Source organism: Tiliqua scincoides, chromosome 3 (genome assembly GCF_035046505.1).
Source record: "Tiliqua scincoides isolate rTilSci1 chromosome 3, rTilSci1.hap2, whole genome shotgun sequence".
NCBI lineage: Eukaryota > Metazoa > Chordata > Lepidosauria > Squamata > Scincidae > Tiliqua > Tiliqua scincoides.
In genome coordinates this window covers 36,330,995-36,347,473 of record NC_089823.1, presented here as the reverse complement: position 1 = coordinate 36,347,473, position 16,479 = coordinate 36,330,995, and the positions used below count along the sequence as shown (strand labels likewise).

The following is a 16,479-nucleotide window of genomic DNA, read 5'->3' as shown; positions in this document are numbered from 1 at the left end:
TTGGGAGTATCCCATACTCCCATACAACCTCTAATGTTTTCCTCCATTTGCCTTCTGCCCACAGTTTGTTCCAACATTGCCCATTCTCCCCTCATTCCCAGTTTGCTCCCATTTTGTATGACTATTAAAAGTGAAATCCTTTTTGAACTATGGATATTTCTTCTTGTGGACCAATACATTCATTTGCAATTTTATGTTGCTTTTGTACCCAAAGGAAGGAGGATGCCATCTCATTCTTTGCTTCAGGTAGCAGAATGTCTTGCTTTCAGAATCTGGGCATTTGGATCATATCTCATCTGTTTTGAAAAAACAACATTGGCTTCTTGTATGTTTCAGAATGTAGTTCAGAGTGCTGGCTCTTGCTTTAAAACCCTTATATGGATATGAAATTCCATTCTATACTGGAATTACAACTTTTCATATCCTCCCAGTCTCACCACATACATTCCATTGACACATGCATTTACTTTTCTTACACAGGTAAAACGAAGACTCCAAAGCCTCTTCAGTTGGTAATAGGCACTTTATCTCCAACTTCTGTCTTCTTGTCCTGGGGAATCTTAGTCAACCCAAAGCATGATTGGACCACAATGAAAAACTGTGCAAATGACAGGTAATTAGCTGTCTTAAATATGCATACTTAAAGATTATGAATTTTTTACTCTTTAAAATTAAAACAGAGGTATTGGTAACAGTACTATCATTTCAGTTTGGACTAGGGCTAAATCAAAACAACTGCAGATGGTGACTTAGTTTCCATGGGGTTCCATTCTTGAACCCCTGCAGATACCAAAATTTACAGATAATCAGATCTGCAGATTGCAGCACCTATCATCTAATCGTGACCGGAGCTGTGCTCCAATCATATTCGCCCCAGAGGCCTTACTAAAATTATATGGTAGGAGCAAAAAAAGTCACTTATTAACTGTGTTTTTTTAATTATATGTGTTCTAAATAGAAACAAAATAAGGAAATTAGAAAAGTAGGTCATATTTTTAAGGGTGAATTTGTTGAGGACAGGTAGAAAATACGTTTTCATTAGACATGGCAATTTGCTTCATCTATTATCCTGAAGAGCTGAGTGTTTGAGGGCTGATGAAGTGCAGTAAGTAGCTAAGGATCAAGCTCGATATTTAGCCCTTTGCTGCATCACAGTCCTGATCTGAATCTTCCTTCCCTTTACAGCTACAATTTGTCATGGGAAGGAAGCTCCCATTGAGACTAATGAAATCTTCCCTCCTGGGGCACAGTCATAGGTGGAGCCCAATGCAAATTGGGGGCATGTTAGAGGCAAGGGTTAAAGGGTTAAAACCCTCTCCCCCCCCCCATCCTTATCTGAATCAGATCTCCACTGCTGCTATCTAGGGAAGAAATATCAAGTACCACCAATTACTATTTGTCCCAAGAGGGAAGCTTCAGTTAGTGCTAATGGGAGCTCCCCCCCCCCCAATAGCATATAGCAGAGAGGCAAGTAAGAAAAAATTTTACTTACCTCTCCAGGTCCATCTTGTTGCCCCCCCCCCCCCCCGCCAGCATTGCATGTAGCACTTGCTCTGTGAGCTCAGCTGCATGGTGGAATATGGTGGGAGACAGGATTGCACTTAAACATGATTTAACAATCTAGCAGTTTCTATTTATAAGGCAACATAAAACACCAGGATATTGAAATTGGTTTATTAAAGAGCATACTGTAACTTATATTAACTATTTTCTACACTAACTGCTTTTATTGCTTTAACTGCCTTAATTGCCAGATCCTACTCTTCTCACCAACAAACTTCCCCTCTCCCTTTTATCTGAACGTTCTACCCTTCAAGAACTCTCCCCCTCATCCAGATGTTGCAAGGCAAATCAACAACTCAGATAAGCAACTCAGAACGACTCGGTACACAGGGATGAAGGTTCACAGGCTTTTATTGAATTGTATACAATTGGTCCATGGGACTCATGTTCAAAGCATGGACCCCTTCTGAACACTGGTCCTTAACCTTTATACCACACAATGCTTTGTCTGAAAATCTAGACTTCTCATTTGCTGAAAGTTTGACATCATAAATGGGGCTAACTCTTAATAGGATATAGATAAAATACCATTTACATACAAGATGGAAAATAGGTGGGCAACAAACGAACAAAACCATTGATTGGCTCTTATTTACATACAGGTGGGGTTTCATCTTAAAACTGTGCCAAAATTACACAATTTCCAAAAGGTTTCAAAACCAGTAGGGTTCGCTGTAACATCATTCCATCCAGCACTGACCCCCCCACTCACATTTATCAATCTAACTAGGAACTTCTCTGAAAAAAATAGGTTTTTGTACTATCTTCATTAAAGAGAACACACAAACACTTAAACACGGGTGTGAAGACCTTAATTTGGCAGAACCTCTAACCTATTTTATTGACATATATTTCTTTCAAACCCTTCTTAATTAGGATGGCCTTACTTGAGCCACCCGTCTTATCTCTTCTGCATCTCTTCTCCTGATTTTAGATATTCCCTGTGGGCCCTCTGCGAACTTTTGCGAACCAAAGTCTTTTAAACTTCTTTTAAACAGTTTTACTATATGTCTTAATTCTGTATAACTATTATGACTAGTTACCTTGAGTACATTGGTATTGAGGGCTCTATAGTGGTGTATATAAGTGACCTCTTCCCTTTTGTGGCTGGCTAAGGCTTCAAACCAGCTTCTTGTGACTTTTCATATATTTTAACATAAAACAAGCCAAACTTTCACTGCATCACATTTTCTTTTTAACAAATCTTTCTCCTATTTACCTTCAAACAAGTTATTCAGATATTACATACCAGGCAAACTGCGCTCTCTCTCTCTCTCTCTCTCTCTCTCTCTCTCTCTCTCTCTCTCTCTCTCTCTCTCTCTCTCTCTCTCTCTGTGCCTTCCTAATCAATCCTGCACCAACCCCCTTTGACATTCATTTCTTTCTCCATTTCAGTTACAATTCAAACAAAGACTAATTGTTAAGGATGCTCCTGGTTATCTAGTTAATTGTATTCTTTTTCTAAATTTGTCTCCTGCAGCTGTCTGCCAAGAACATCCTTGCCATCCGATAAGGATGTCTGCAATGTTAAACTCTTTGTCTAGTTTTCTTAAAGCTTTTCTAAAATCAAGCATGTTGGTTCTTCTATAATTACCATGTCTCTATATGTCTCCATATATGTTGGTTACACTTTAAGGCAAAGACTATATATTCTGTGTCCCCATATGTGTTTTTCCTTCTTTTGAAAACTTGGAAGAATAAACAAGTGAGCCTTGGCACCTGGCATCGTAATGTACTTCCGCCAAGGAAAAGTCTTATCTTCCTTGTTGCCCTAGTTGCTACTCCCTTTCCAAACTCTAAAGTGTATCACGCAAGACTCTGAAGCCCCAAGGTCTCAGCTAGCAAAACAGCTTTCTAAGCAGCTTTTCTGTGAAACTAACTTTTCACTATTCTATGTGCCTTTATGCATTAGCAGTGTGGCTTTTAAGTTGTTAAGCATTTGTTTCTAAAATCAAGCAGCTCTCTTCCATTGTGTATATGCTATAGTATTAAACTAATTCTTAGTATTCTGCTTATACTTTACTGGCTGGGCTATCCAGTGACTTATGGTCTAGGGTCAAAGGTCACTGTGCCTCACAGACAGTGAACCTGGGCTGAATACTTTCTATTGCCCAGTATCTTCCTCATATTGACAGCTCACTATCTTTCACTGTCTCACAGTAGTCAGAACTGTGTTCTTAGTTCTCCACTCAAGATGTACCTTACAGAATGACACTTTATCAAAGCATCTCTTTGCTCAGAAGCAAGATCTGTATATATTTTCATTCCCTGGCACCTCAGGGCTCACCCAAATTCCTGAGGTGGCTCAACCTTCTCTTGCCTACAAGCAAGCAAAATAGACCTGTATCACTCAAATGTAGCCATGGGCTACAGAGGCCTATTAAGCAGCCACTAAGAGCATCCACCAACTATCCATAATTCTACCACACCTCAGAGTTTAACCCCAAATAAGCCTTTCCCCTGTAGGAGAAACCTCAGAAATGTTGTTTACTTCCTTTGTCCAGCCACTCACCCCAGCTGCCATCTCAAACTTTCTAATCAGTCACCCCAGGTTAGATCCTTGCCATTGTAGGGAGAGATGTTAAAAACTAGTGACTACTTGAGCAACGGCTCCTCCTTGCCACCCAGCTTCTAAGCCCCATCATAATAATGCAGACTTAATAACCAGCCATTCAGAAGAGTTTGTTTTGTTACTTATTATTATTGTTTTTTAAATATATACTTTTGTAATGGACTAGATTTTATACAGTTCGCTACAGAGAAAAAGACAAGAATAAGAAGTGGATTCTCCAGCTTTGTCCAACTACAGAAACTGTGGTGGATAATTTGAAACCCAACACAATTTATGAATTTGGTGTGAAAGACAATACAGATAATGGAATCTGGAGCAAGATTTTCAGTCACAAGGTAGCTGTATCTAGTAAGTAACTTTCATTTTTTAAAGTACCAAATAGACATGATGGGGTAGCCACCTGTATTTTATGCTCATGTAATGGCTGCTCCATTCACATAAAAAGTTGTGGTGAGGAGTTTACTCATTACACAAAAAGTAGGTAGGAGAGAAGAAAACATTCCCTCACTTTACTGCACTCCATTGCTTTAAGCTGTTTTTAGTGACCTAGTTCATTCCTATCAGAGGAAGGGCACAACCCTAACCCACTTTTCACCACTGGCATAGCTGGGCCAGTGGGGCATGTGCTATATCCTGCAACTGGAGGGACAGTCACGGAGGCCTCCTAAAGGTATGGCAATCTTTGTTCCCTTACCTCAAAGTTGCATTGCCCTTTTGTCAGTGCTGGAAACTGAGTTAGGATTGAGCCCTAAGTCTGGCAAATATTGGAAAACTACTTAATGCAGCAAAGCCTAGCAAGGTCAGATGGGAGAGCTGTTGGATTTCACTGGCTTCCCCGCACACTCTTTTCATATAAAGAGTTCTTCTGGCCTTACGTGTGAACTGGGCATAGGCATGTGTGAACCTGCCCCAATGCATCTAGTTTGATTCTGTATTTGGGGGGAGTCATGTTGGACTATTGTGCAGTCATTTAAATTATAAATCCCAGTATATGTACCTGATCATATTATGTGTTAGGAATCAACTAAACATAGAACTGGATTATCAAAAGTTTTCCATAAATCTAACATCCCAGCATTCCCCAAAAGGCACTTCATCAATTCCCAGTGAACCAACCTTTTCTAAGGCTGTATTCATCAGTGTTGGGAAAACCCAAAGGGGCTTGACTTGAGTCACCGCCCCCCATGACTCAACTCGAAAAAGAGTCATAATGGCAGCAGTTTCCGAGTCTCCAAGTCACCCTTTAGTGACTCCAATGGACTCGGGACAAGTTGCCCCCCCCCAAAAAAGTCTGTCGTGGAAAAAACAGGGCTGCTGCCAGGCTGTGTGTGTGTGTTGGAGTTCTCTTTGAGCACTCCCCTGCTGTCCCTGCCCATCTGTAAAGAGGGCTGGAGGGGTGGGAGGTACTTGAGTGAGAGCTGGGACAGAAGTTGCAAGAGGAAGGAGGAGGGTCAGGAGCAGCAGCTGGGAGGCTTTCTAGGACAACCTGATCCATTCAACTTTACTCAGAAGTAGTCTCACTCTAGCTGGTCATTCAGTGGGGCTTCCTCCCCCAAGTAGCAACAGAGCCAAGAGAAGCCATAAGGTTGGAAAGCAGCACCAGGCAAGAGTTTTCTCCTGCCTCCCTGGGCTTTCCCCTTGCTCTCCCTCAGCCCATAGTTTGTCCAATGATCATTGGTTCCTCCCTTCCTGTCAGAGATGGAGAAAAAGAGCTCACTCCCCCTCCCACCTGATTAATTAACCCTTTCCTGCCTCCTGGCTGGAACTCTGGTCAGAATTACTGCTCACTGGTCAGAATTATAGCCCCAAAAGGTTTTCCACGTGGCAAAAGCAGTAAGCAAGCACACCCAGACACAGGCAGACTCTAGTTAGCATGTGTCGGAACAAGTGTTAAGTCAGGGGACACCTGACTCAAGATTTTTCAGAGTCTTCCATGTGTGTGACTCAAAAGTCACTGAGTCACTGAAAAACGTGCATTTTCATGACTCGAGTCCAAGTCACCTGACTTGAGTTCCCAACAGTGGTATTCATTTATGCTCATAAAGCTCCAGTGAACTCACAGACTCCAAAGTGACAACCAGTGTCACATAGTTGATTATATATTTGCTATGGACTGGGCAATGTTGCTCAGTTGTGAAGTTCATGGGCAGTTCAACAGTCTTTGGGAACTGTTGTCTCTTGGCCCAATCTAATTCAGGGTGAATCCACAGAGTTGTTGGGAGAATAAAATATTATTATTAAGAATATTATGTATGTCTTCGTAACGAAAGCAGTTCACAAAGTAGCTTATGAAGATAAATAAATGGTTCTCTGTCCCCCTCGCAGTCTTTAAAAAAATGAGATAAAATGCTTTGCTTTATGCAATGGAAAATTCTTATGCCTGTGTGGAATGTTTCCCCATTGTAAAAGAAAATAGGTGTTCCTTATGTATGCAGACCTTCAGCGTGTAGCTTATTTTATGTATTAAATGTTTAAGCTTTGAATAGGTTACAATAACAAAATAAATTGATTTTAGTAGATATTTTCTAAGTTACATGTACTAAATGAAAAGCAGATTGTGGGCTTTACTCCAGCTAGAAAAATCAGTCAAAAGATGCTGAGGCTTGAATTTTATAGGGCCTCCTCAAAGATTCAGTAATACCTCCCATAGCAGGGTCTCTCTGAGCACTGATTGGTTATAGCACTCTTTGTCCTGATTGATAGCAGTCTAGGCAATGGGAATAGTGCATCCTGGGACAACCAGCTCCTGTTTCCTGCCTATGAGATTAACAATGCATTTGATAATGCTCTTTCATGCAGCATTCAACTTGCTAGAATGAATTGCCCATGTTAGGAGAAGTATTACTATAGAGGTAGTGCTTCTGATTGCTGCAGGATTGCATGCTGTCTCTCCCAGTCATTCTTTTATGTGCAAATATTTAAACTAGTTTCAAGCTATAGCTTCAAATCCTAGTTGTTATTATTATTATTATTATTATTATTATTATTATTATTATTATTATTATTATTATTATTAACAACAGTATTTAGTTATAGTTACTATTTATAACTATTTATAATAGTAACTACTATAGTTACTATTACAATGTGTTATTTGGTACCTGGCAACATTGGGTACCTTGGGACCTTGTGAATCCTGCAGTTTGAAAAGCTTCCTGGGCTAGAATCAGGAACCTGTAGATCTATATGCTGCTATCTTGTCTGATGGTGCCACTGGAACTGCAGACTGAAGTTGTGTTTGGGGTATGAAATGTCCTAAAAATCTGGAGTGACTTCATCCAAGCTGATAATTAGCTCCTTTTGACCAAGAAAGTCTATAAAACTTTGCAGGTCAGACTGGGACTTAGTTTGGACACAACAGTATCTACTGAGACTGACTCCTGGCTCCTTCCTCCCGGGTCTCAATCTGCAGTTACCGAAGGCCAATATAGCTGAACTCAGCTGATCCAATTCATTGTCGTTTGCTAGTGCACAACAGCCCACAACTTAGCATGGATTCTGAATGAGTGTCTATATAGCTATATATAGTCTATATAGCACAGATATAAATACATAACATTGGTAAAATCTGTTGGCGGAATGTAATAAATTTCTAGCTTCAACCCATCTCCAAGGGCCAAGGGGCAGTTCTTTCAACACTGGGAAAAAAACAACTTATCTCACAAGGTTGTGAAGACACTGAAAATGTTTTTGAAAGGGTTAGATGCTATTAGCAGTAAAATTAAAACAACAATAAAGTACAATCTCTATTATTCTGGTAGTGATGGATTGCCCAGAGCCCAAACTTTTTAGCACCAGGACCCATTTTTTTAAACAACACTCTGTCAGAACCCATCAGACTTTTAAAAGAGGAGATCTAGAAGGAAATCATATTTTATTTATTATAATAATCAGAAAAAACCAGAAAAAAAGAAAAAATAACCAGAAAAAGGAAAAAAGATAGATGTTTGTTTATCTCCCTATATTTACACATGTTTGTAACCTGCAGGTTCAGAGCACTTTGCAGGATAATTAGCTGCCACAGTATCTGATTTGTTGAATATCTTCAGAGCTTGAGGCAATTAGTTATGTGATCTTTCCATCACCCTTTGGCAACCCACCAAAAATCAGGTCACAATCCACCAGTGGGTCCTGACCCACAGTTTGGGAACCACTGCATTAATTCATTTGTTTATATAATGTCAACAGTGTATATGGCACTTTACATAGTGTGAAAAAGTGCCCCCAAAGTGAACCAAGCAGCCAGTGGCAGCCAGTATGGGTCCACTGAGTGAACCACTGCTGAGCCAAAGCCCCCAGAAATCATAGAATCATACACTTTGAAGGTACCTGTATGGTACCTGGGCAGGAGGTCTGGTCTAGAGGGTTGAGCCTCCATTTGCCTAAAGATAACATCTAAAGGTCGCCATTTCGAGGCCACCAGCACCGTGCGACCTTGATTGGTTCATTGGGAATTGATGAAGTGACTTTTGGGGAATGCTGGGATGTTAGATTTATGGAAAACTTTTTATATTCCAGTTGTATGTTTAGTTGATTCCTAACACATAATATGATCAGGTACATATCAGGTACATGGGCAGGAGGTCTGGTCTAGAGGGTAGAGCCTCCATTTGCCTGATGATAACATCCACAAGGTCGCCAGTTCGAGGCCACTGGCACCGTGTGACCTTGAAGCAGCTGACAAGCTGAGCCGAGCTATTCCATCTGCTCTGAGCGTGGGAGGATGGAGGCCAGAATGTGCAACCAGATCAAGAAAGAAACATCTTGAATGTTGTGGTTTCTTGAAAGATAGAAACCTTCTTTCAAATTGTAAAAATCCCTACTGGGATTTAAATTGCCTGCCTGTGTAAACCGCCTTGAATAAAGTCTGAGGAGAAATCTGAGGTCCAAGAAAGGCGGTATAGAAATACCTGCATTATTATTATTACCTAAAAGGTCATCTAGTCCAACCCCTGCCTGTACCACAGTGGCAGTCATCAGCTTCTCTACAGATTGGTTAGCTGTTATGCCTCAGATTGAACAATATAAGAGATTTTCAAAGGGATATTTTGTCACTCAATTGAGTATACCTGCTTCAAAACAGTTGGGAAGAAGTGTTACAGAGCAGAAGGACAGAAAACTAGTTTTTTTGTTAAAAAGCACAGTGTAACTTTGTCACTTTATCTTTATATTAGGTAAAGACAAAGAAAATGGAGAACTTCAGAACAACTACAAGTTACCAAAAACCCATACACAGGTTTGAAATTCAGTTTATCTGGATTGCTTCTTATAATTTATTGATAACCAGTACATCAAATGAGTTGATTTTTTTTAATTACAAAAAGCAACTTTAAAAAAATTAAGCAACAAATAAAATATGGTAAGAGTACTGTACATTGTTTACATATATCTAAGAAACCCACAAATAACCCTTATCCCTCAGCTTCAGAAGAGTGCTGCATCCCATAACACACACAAACTTGTGTTAAAGACAGAGGATGCAAAATTAATGCTAATGGTTTATTAGCACCATTAGCATAATGGTATAAACTAGCAAAATGGTATAAATCAGCATAATTAGCATTAACCATTAGCAGAGTCTCTGTGTTCCTGTACCAAGCACAGTTACTAAGAGCACATTCCTAAATATCACTAGTGCTGGCACAGTAGCTACTATGCTGGTGCTAATAAGTGCAAATGTGCACTGTGGGAACTATTTCGTTGGCATTGCATTCAGACCCCTGGCTGTCAGCAGAGGAAAATGAGCACCAAGCAGTGCAGGGGCTGGGAGAGGATGGAACAGAGGCAGGGAGGGGGAATTTCTGGTTGGGGGAAGAGCAGAATAGGGGTGGGACAGGCCTGGGAAGAGCGGGATCAGTGGAGGAAGCCTTTACCATATTCTAACCCCCATCCTGGGTCTGCAAGCCCTGTATAAGGCTTCTTGGACTTGTGTTGGCAAATTAGCTAGTGCAAATCCAAGTAGCCCCATTGAGCAGGCTGGGGCTCAACACAGGGTAAGGGAACAAATGTTCCCTTACCCCAGTATTATTCAAACTATAATGGCTCTTTAGGGAGGCGACAGGAACTCAAAGGGGAGGAACTCAAAGGGGATGTCCTCTTGCAGTGATACAGTCACACCCCTGGGCAGAATACGAGCCCGTTTTCTGCCCATCATCTGTGCTTTTTTTTAAAAGCAGAAGAAATGGGAGTTGCTCAGCTGCAAGAGTGGCTGCTGCCACCCTGCCCTCTTCTCCCTCCACTTTGAGGCTGCTGCCTTCTGTGTTCACTGCATGTTGTTTCCAAAGCTCTTCAACTCCAACCCCCATCTGGCAAGTACTGAGCATGCTCAGCTTGCAGTCCTTAACCCTCGCTGATCCTTGTCTGGTTGGTTCCTAATTCCCAGCCTGGGATCACTTCTCATCAAAGTGAAATCTCTCTTTTCAACCCCCTCCCCCTTCCACTCCCCCCTTTCAATCTCCAAACCTTCCCGCTTTCTTCCCCCTCCCCAAATAAAATGCTTCCTATTTTACCAGTCATGGGGACTCTTAAAGTTGCTTCCATGCAGTTGGCAAAGGGGAAGGGTTGAGACAAGCACACACTTTACTTGGCCAGGAGCAGAAAAAGGGTACTGTTTTTAAAGTGATTTATTGTTGTTTGACTGAAGAGGAAAGGCTGTATTTTTAAATTGATGAATCTTGCTATTTGAAGGGAATACTTATCAGCCATTGATGAAGTGATTGCCAGCCCAATCCTATCCACACTTTCCTGGGAGTAAGCCCCATTGACTCTAATGGGACTTATTTCTGAGTAGACATGCATGGGCTTGAGCTGTGCATCTCCTAGTATAGGAGACAAATCAGCTTCCTAACCAAACCCTTATCAGCTCTGATATATTTTCATGGTCTATTTTTGTTTTCCCCACCAGCTACTGGAAAAATTTAATTTCATTAAATTAATAAAGGGTTGAATCCTATCCAAGGAGAATGGGAGAAATGACTAGTTGGATTGGGGTCCACAGGGGTGTGTGTAATGTTGGTCAGACTGGTTGTTCACAAAGTTCATTTGATAAAACAATTCTATTGGTATGCTTACAAAGTTTAAAAGAATGAGTCCTCCTGAACCAGACAAAATCTACCTACTCCAGCATTCTGTCTCCAACAGTGATCAGCAGCTGAGCATTTATAAAGCATGTATATTGCTATGTATTAATAATATATTTTTAAGATCTGCATTTAATTAATGATATGATTAATATTAATATAGTTAATATATATGTAATATTTAATATTATATTATAATAAATATAATATTATAATATTATATTTAATATAGTTAATATTTCTGGCCACTTCCTATTTAATGATGTCACTTCCAACCCTCAGGAACATGATGGGGAGTCATGGCCAACAACCATGGGGGTCAAGGGAGCCACTAGCCGGAAAAGTTTGAGTACCACTGCCTTACCCTGAGGAGACTTCCAGCCTGCTCCTAACCTGTGCTGGATACGGCATAGGCCACCATGCCGCTGTACCAGTGAAGGTTAGGACTGGGCTGTAAATAACTTTTAAATAAAAATACGGATGTTGATTACAGTGTGAAAATTAACTGAAATTGTTAACTGTTTTGCTTTCTTTGGAGATGGGGTTGGATATCCTATATTCCGCACTGATTTCTGTTCTTCCTTGTGTCCACTGATACATTGTATATAACTAAAACTCAAAACTTAGTCTACCCTGTTATTGTACACTAGACAACACACCAGAAGGTTCCTTGCTTAAAGCTCTTCCCTTTGATTCATTTTCCTGTAAAGAGTTGATTGGGAAAAGCAGACAAAATCAACAGTAATAACAAGTTTAATGAACAAAATTTAGTTCTGAAATAACATTTGATAACGCAAAAAAACCACGTTTGAGTAACTAGTGGTCACTAAGCCAATTCTCATTATATATCTTGACAAAGAGGATACTGAAGATGCCCCTTCTTAAAGCTTGCCCCAATAGTACTTTGGGGAATTTTTATATCAACAGTGCTCTAAAATACATCTGGAGGCTCTTGGACCAAGCAGCCAGCAGCTGGAGATTAATGAAAGGCAGATACCCTGGCTCTGTGTTGTGGAATGGTTTACAAAGGCAATAACTGCTTAACAACATGCCATGTTGTGGCTCTAACCATGTCAAGAATTGGACATCTGTAGCCCTGTTGTATGGCAAGTGGTTTTGTCATGTAAACAGCAAAGGATCCTATGGCATTTTGAAGATTAACAAATCAATTATGGTATGAGCTCCTTCACCAAAGGAATGTGTTGTAAAAGTTGCTTCACTGTGCAACTGAAGACAACAGGCTCACCTTCAAGGTAAAGCCATCATACAGTGTCTTTTTAAATAGCCAGAACACTACAAATGTTTGTATGAAGCTAACTGCAAAATCCTATTGAGATTCCTGCAATGCAGTGCAGTGGCACTGAAATGATCTCCACTGTATCTAGCATGGGAACAGATGCTGCTGAAGGTCTCTCTGAGGTAAAATTACTTTTTTCCCATGGTAAGCCCCAGCAGCTCTATGGGGTTACTTGCACCAGTTATTATTATTATTATTATTATTATTATTATTATTATTATTATTATTATTATTATTTATTTTATTGATTTATATCCTGCCTTTTTGCCCCATGGGCACACAAGGTGGCCTACAACAATTAAAAATACACAATTAACAATTAAAAACAATAACTAAAACAGTATACAATAATTAAAAATCTAAAACAAACCCTGTGGATTCTAATATAAAAAAGAAGGAAAGCCAGCCAGCCTGTCAACAGTTAAAAGCTTTTTGAAATAAAAAGGTCTTCAGTCCACGCTGAAATATTAGCAACGAGGCAGCAGTTCTCAATTCTAAGGGGAGGGTATTCCAAAGTTTGGGGGCCACCACCGAGAAGGCCCTCTTCCTGGCCGCCGCCCCTCTCACATCTCTTGGTGGCAGCACAGTCAAAAGGGCCCCCCCAGATGATCCAAGAGTACGGGCAGGATTGTAGGGAAGGAGGCGGTCCCTCAAATACCCCGGACTCGAGCCATAAAGGGCTTTAAAAGTCAAAACTAGCACCTTGAGTTGGGCCCAGAACAGAACCGGCAGTCAGTGTAGCTGCCGAAGTAATGGCCCGACAGAGTCAAACCGACGTGCCCCAGCAACCACATGAGCAGCCGTGTTCTGTACTAGTTGTAATTTCTTGACCGTCTTCAAAGGCAGCCCCACATAGAGCGCATTACAATAATCTAATCTAGATGTCACTAGGACATGGGTTACTGTGGCCAGGTCCGCGCAGCTCAGATATGGTTGCAGCTGGCGAATCAGCTGAAGCTGAGCAAAGGCTCCCCTGGCCACCAATGCCACCTGGGCCTCCAGGTGCAGCTGTGGATCCAGGAGAACCCCCAAGCTGCGGACCTGCTCCTTCAGAGGGAGTGCAACCCCATTCAGTGCAGGACAGTAGTCCAATACCCGAGCTGTGGATTTCCGAACCAAGAGCACCTCTGTCTTATCCAGATTTAATTTCAGCTTGTTCGCTCACATCCAGCCCCTAACCGCCTCCAGACAGCGATCCAGGACCCCAACCGCCTCCTCAGAATCAGAGGGAAAGGAGAAATAAAGCTGGGTTTCATCAGCATACTGATGGCACCCCACTCCAAATCCCCGGATGACCTTTCCCAGTGGCTTCATGTAGATGTTAAAGAGCATGGGGGATAAGATGGAACCTTGCAGGACCCCAAACCTAAAAGGTCGGAGTGCCGAACAAGTGTCCCCCAGCACCACCACCTGGGATCTGTCAGCCAGGAAGGAGCGGAACCACTTCAAAACAGTGCCTCCAAGCCCCAACCCAGCCAGCTGACCCAGAAGAACACCATGGTCGATGGTGTTGAAAGCCGCCAAGAGGACCAGCAGGACTAACCGGGTCGCACTCCCCCTGTCCATTCCCCAGCGAAGGTCATCCACCAAGGCGACCAAGGCAGTCTCCGTCCTGAACTCCAGCCTGAAGCCAGATTGGAATGGGTCCAGATAATCTGTTCAGGCCCGGGAGGAGTGATAAAATTGGCAGAATGCCACAGATCCTGCTTCCTCCTGGGCCTGGTCTGCCCTCTCCTTGCACTCCTTCTGCCCCAGTACTCCCTCTCTCTGCCCCTGTTCTGTCTTCCCCTTAGCAGCAACTGTTACCCTGCACATACCTGATCTCATCTGATCTCAGAAGCTAAGCAGGGTCAGGCCTGGTTAATACTTGGATGGGAGACCACCAGGGAATACCAGGTGCTGTAGGCTTATACCATAGTCTTTCGAGACTGAAGGTTGCCAACCAACAACCCACCCAGGCAGAGCTTACCTGCTTCAGCATGCACTGGTCTCCCACTGGCACTGGAAGGGTGGCACAGTCCTTCCTGCTGGTGCCCTGAGCCTCCCCACTGAATGACAATTGGGTAAGAGGCACTTTTTCAAGTGGGTGCTCCTTTTTTAGCAGGGGGAGAGTAACTGGCCCATCTCACCCCAGCACTGTCTGTTCTAGTGGCTGTCTGCTGGTATTCCTTTGCATCTTTTTAGATTGTGAGCCCTTTTGGGACAGGGAGCCATTTAGTTATTTGATTTTTCTCTGTAAACCGCTTTGTGAACTTTTAGTTGAAAAGCGGTATATAAATACTGTTAATAATAATTGCTCATTCTACCAGTTAGGCCAGTTAGGATTGGGCTGTAAGTGCTGAAAATGAGGGTTTCTCATCATGCTAGAGACATGAACTGCTCTAACCTGGCACCAAAGCTAGCAAGGGATTCCCCTTTATATTACAAATGTTTGTTATAACACTTTCCCAGCAATTTTACCAGGGTTTAGGGAAATGTAATTAGTCATCCTTTTATTAAAGCCAGATGCTGAAGCCTTGCACACCAGTCACACTGCAATGATAGTCAGTTAATTTATAATATCTAAATAGATAAAAGTTTTTATTTTGATTGCATGAATAGAGATTTGTGTCTCTTATGGTAAATTTCCCTCCTTCAATCCACACCTAATACAAGTGTGTAAAGAAGCCTGGCAGGAGAGAGGAGGGCAGGAAGGGGCTAAACTAGGTGAGGAGCTAGAGAAAGGGGGATGGGGAGGCTGTAGAGGCCCATATTAATGGGCCAAGCCACACATATGGTGGAATGATGGGCTATACCTCTTACGGCCCAATCCTATCTCCCCTCCACACCCACTGGTACAGCCACACCAAAACATGTTTACTTCTGGAATGAGTGAGAGACAATAAATAAGCCAGTCATTCTGTTGCTACCAAGTGTTTTATATCATGTTGTCAACTCCATCACCCACTTTATAGTGGCATAAAATCTCTTGATGGTTAGAGGTTTATCACACTCTTACTCTAGCCAGCCAGATATAGGACAGTAGAAAAGCAGCAAAAACATGTGTTGCATTAATGAGAGTTCCTTTTTCCCCTGTGTGCATTGCAGCTTTGCACCAATAGCAGCTTTTTTCCAGGTAAATAGCAGCTAAATTGAGGGCCCCATGGATTCAGACTGCAATAGGGTTCGAGTTAAATCCACCCTACCCCATGTAGTGTGCCCAATCAGGGTTGTATCACATGTCATTTGGCTTTCTTCTTCCTCAAAGATGTTGGCCAAGAAACGAACATTGTGCACATCCTCAGTTTCACTCCTACATTATTTACATCGTTAATTTTAGTTTCCTTAGCTAAAACTGTTTTGAGGGAGAGAACAAATTATTTTGGTAATTTCATTTATTTTATAGATTTAATTTTATGCAAGGAATCTTTCTAAAGCAATTAGTATTCTTATTGTACTGAATAAAAAATAACTGCATTTACCCTCTTGTCCTAAAAGGTCAGACTTAGCACTCTAGGAAAGCCACAAAAAACATGTATCAGCATTGGTGACTGTTCCTTTTTCCCCTTTACAAGCCAGAAATAGGGTGGAGAAAACTCTGTTGAAAGATATATTCCATTTCCATTTTATTCTGATGCAATAGTTTTATAATGCCAGGCTATAAGGTGGAGTCTTTTTCAGTCTTTGACCAAGAGATCTTTAGTTTCTTGTGTGTGTTTTTCTCAAAAATGATATTTTTGAAAGATGTGTCCAGTCAAATGGAGTCCAGCACTGCTGCAAAGAAATGTTTTGCTTCTTTAAAAGGTCTATATTACTTTGCCAAAAGCTGTGTGGTTGTTTGAAACTCCTTCATATCTTTGCCAAACCAGATGAAATGTACAGCATACTTTGTGAAGTGAATTAGGCATACAACTGCGAGTCGGTGTGTCTGGTTTCTGGCGCTAGTTGTCATTGATCTTAGTGTACTCACTTCTATCTAGTTGTCATTT

The 16,479-nt window shown here is 41.5% G+C and overlaps 1 protein-coding gene and 1 pseudogene across 1 annotated transcript in view; both read left to right on the top strand.

Annotated features, from left to right (window-relative positions):
* The window catches only part of ABI3BP (ABI family member 3 binding protein), a 186,417-nt gene that overhangs the window by 63,964 nt on the left and 105,974 nt on the right, over positions 1-16,479 (top strand). Inside the window, exons 5-7 of the mRNA XM_066621268.1 lie at positions 481-613; positions 4,302-4,483; positions 9,310-9,371. Of these exons, the coding sequence (XP_066477365.1) occupies positions 481-613; positions 4,302-4,483; positions 9,310-9,371 (377 nt within the window). The remainder of the gene's footprint in view (positions 1-480; positions 614-4,301; positions 4,484-9,309; positions 9,372-16,479) is intronic.
* LOC136646975 (5S ribosomal RNA) lies at positions 14,300-14,419 on the top strand (annotated as a pseudogene).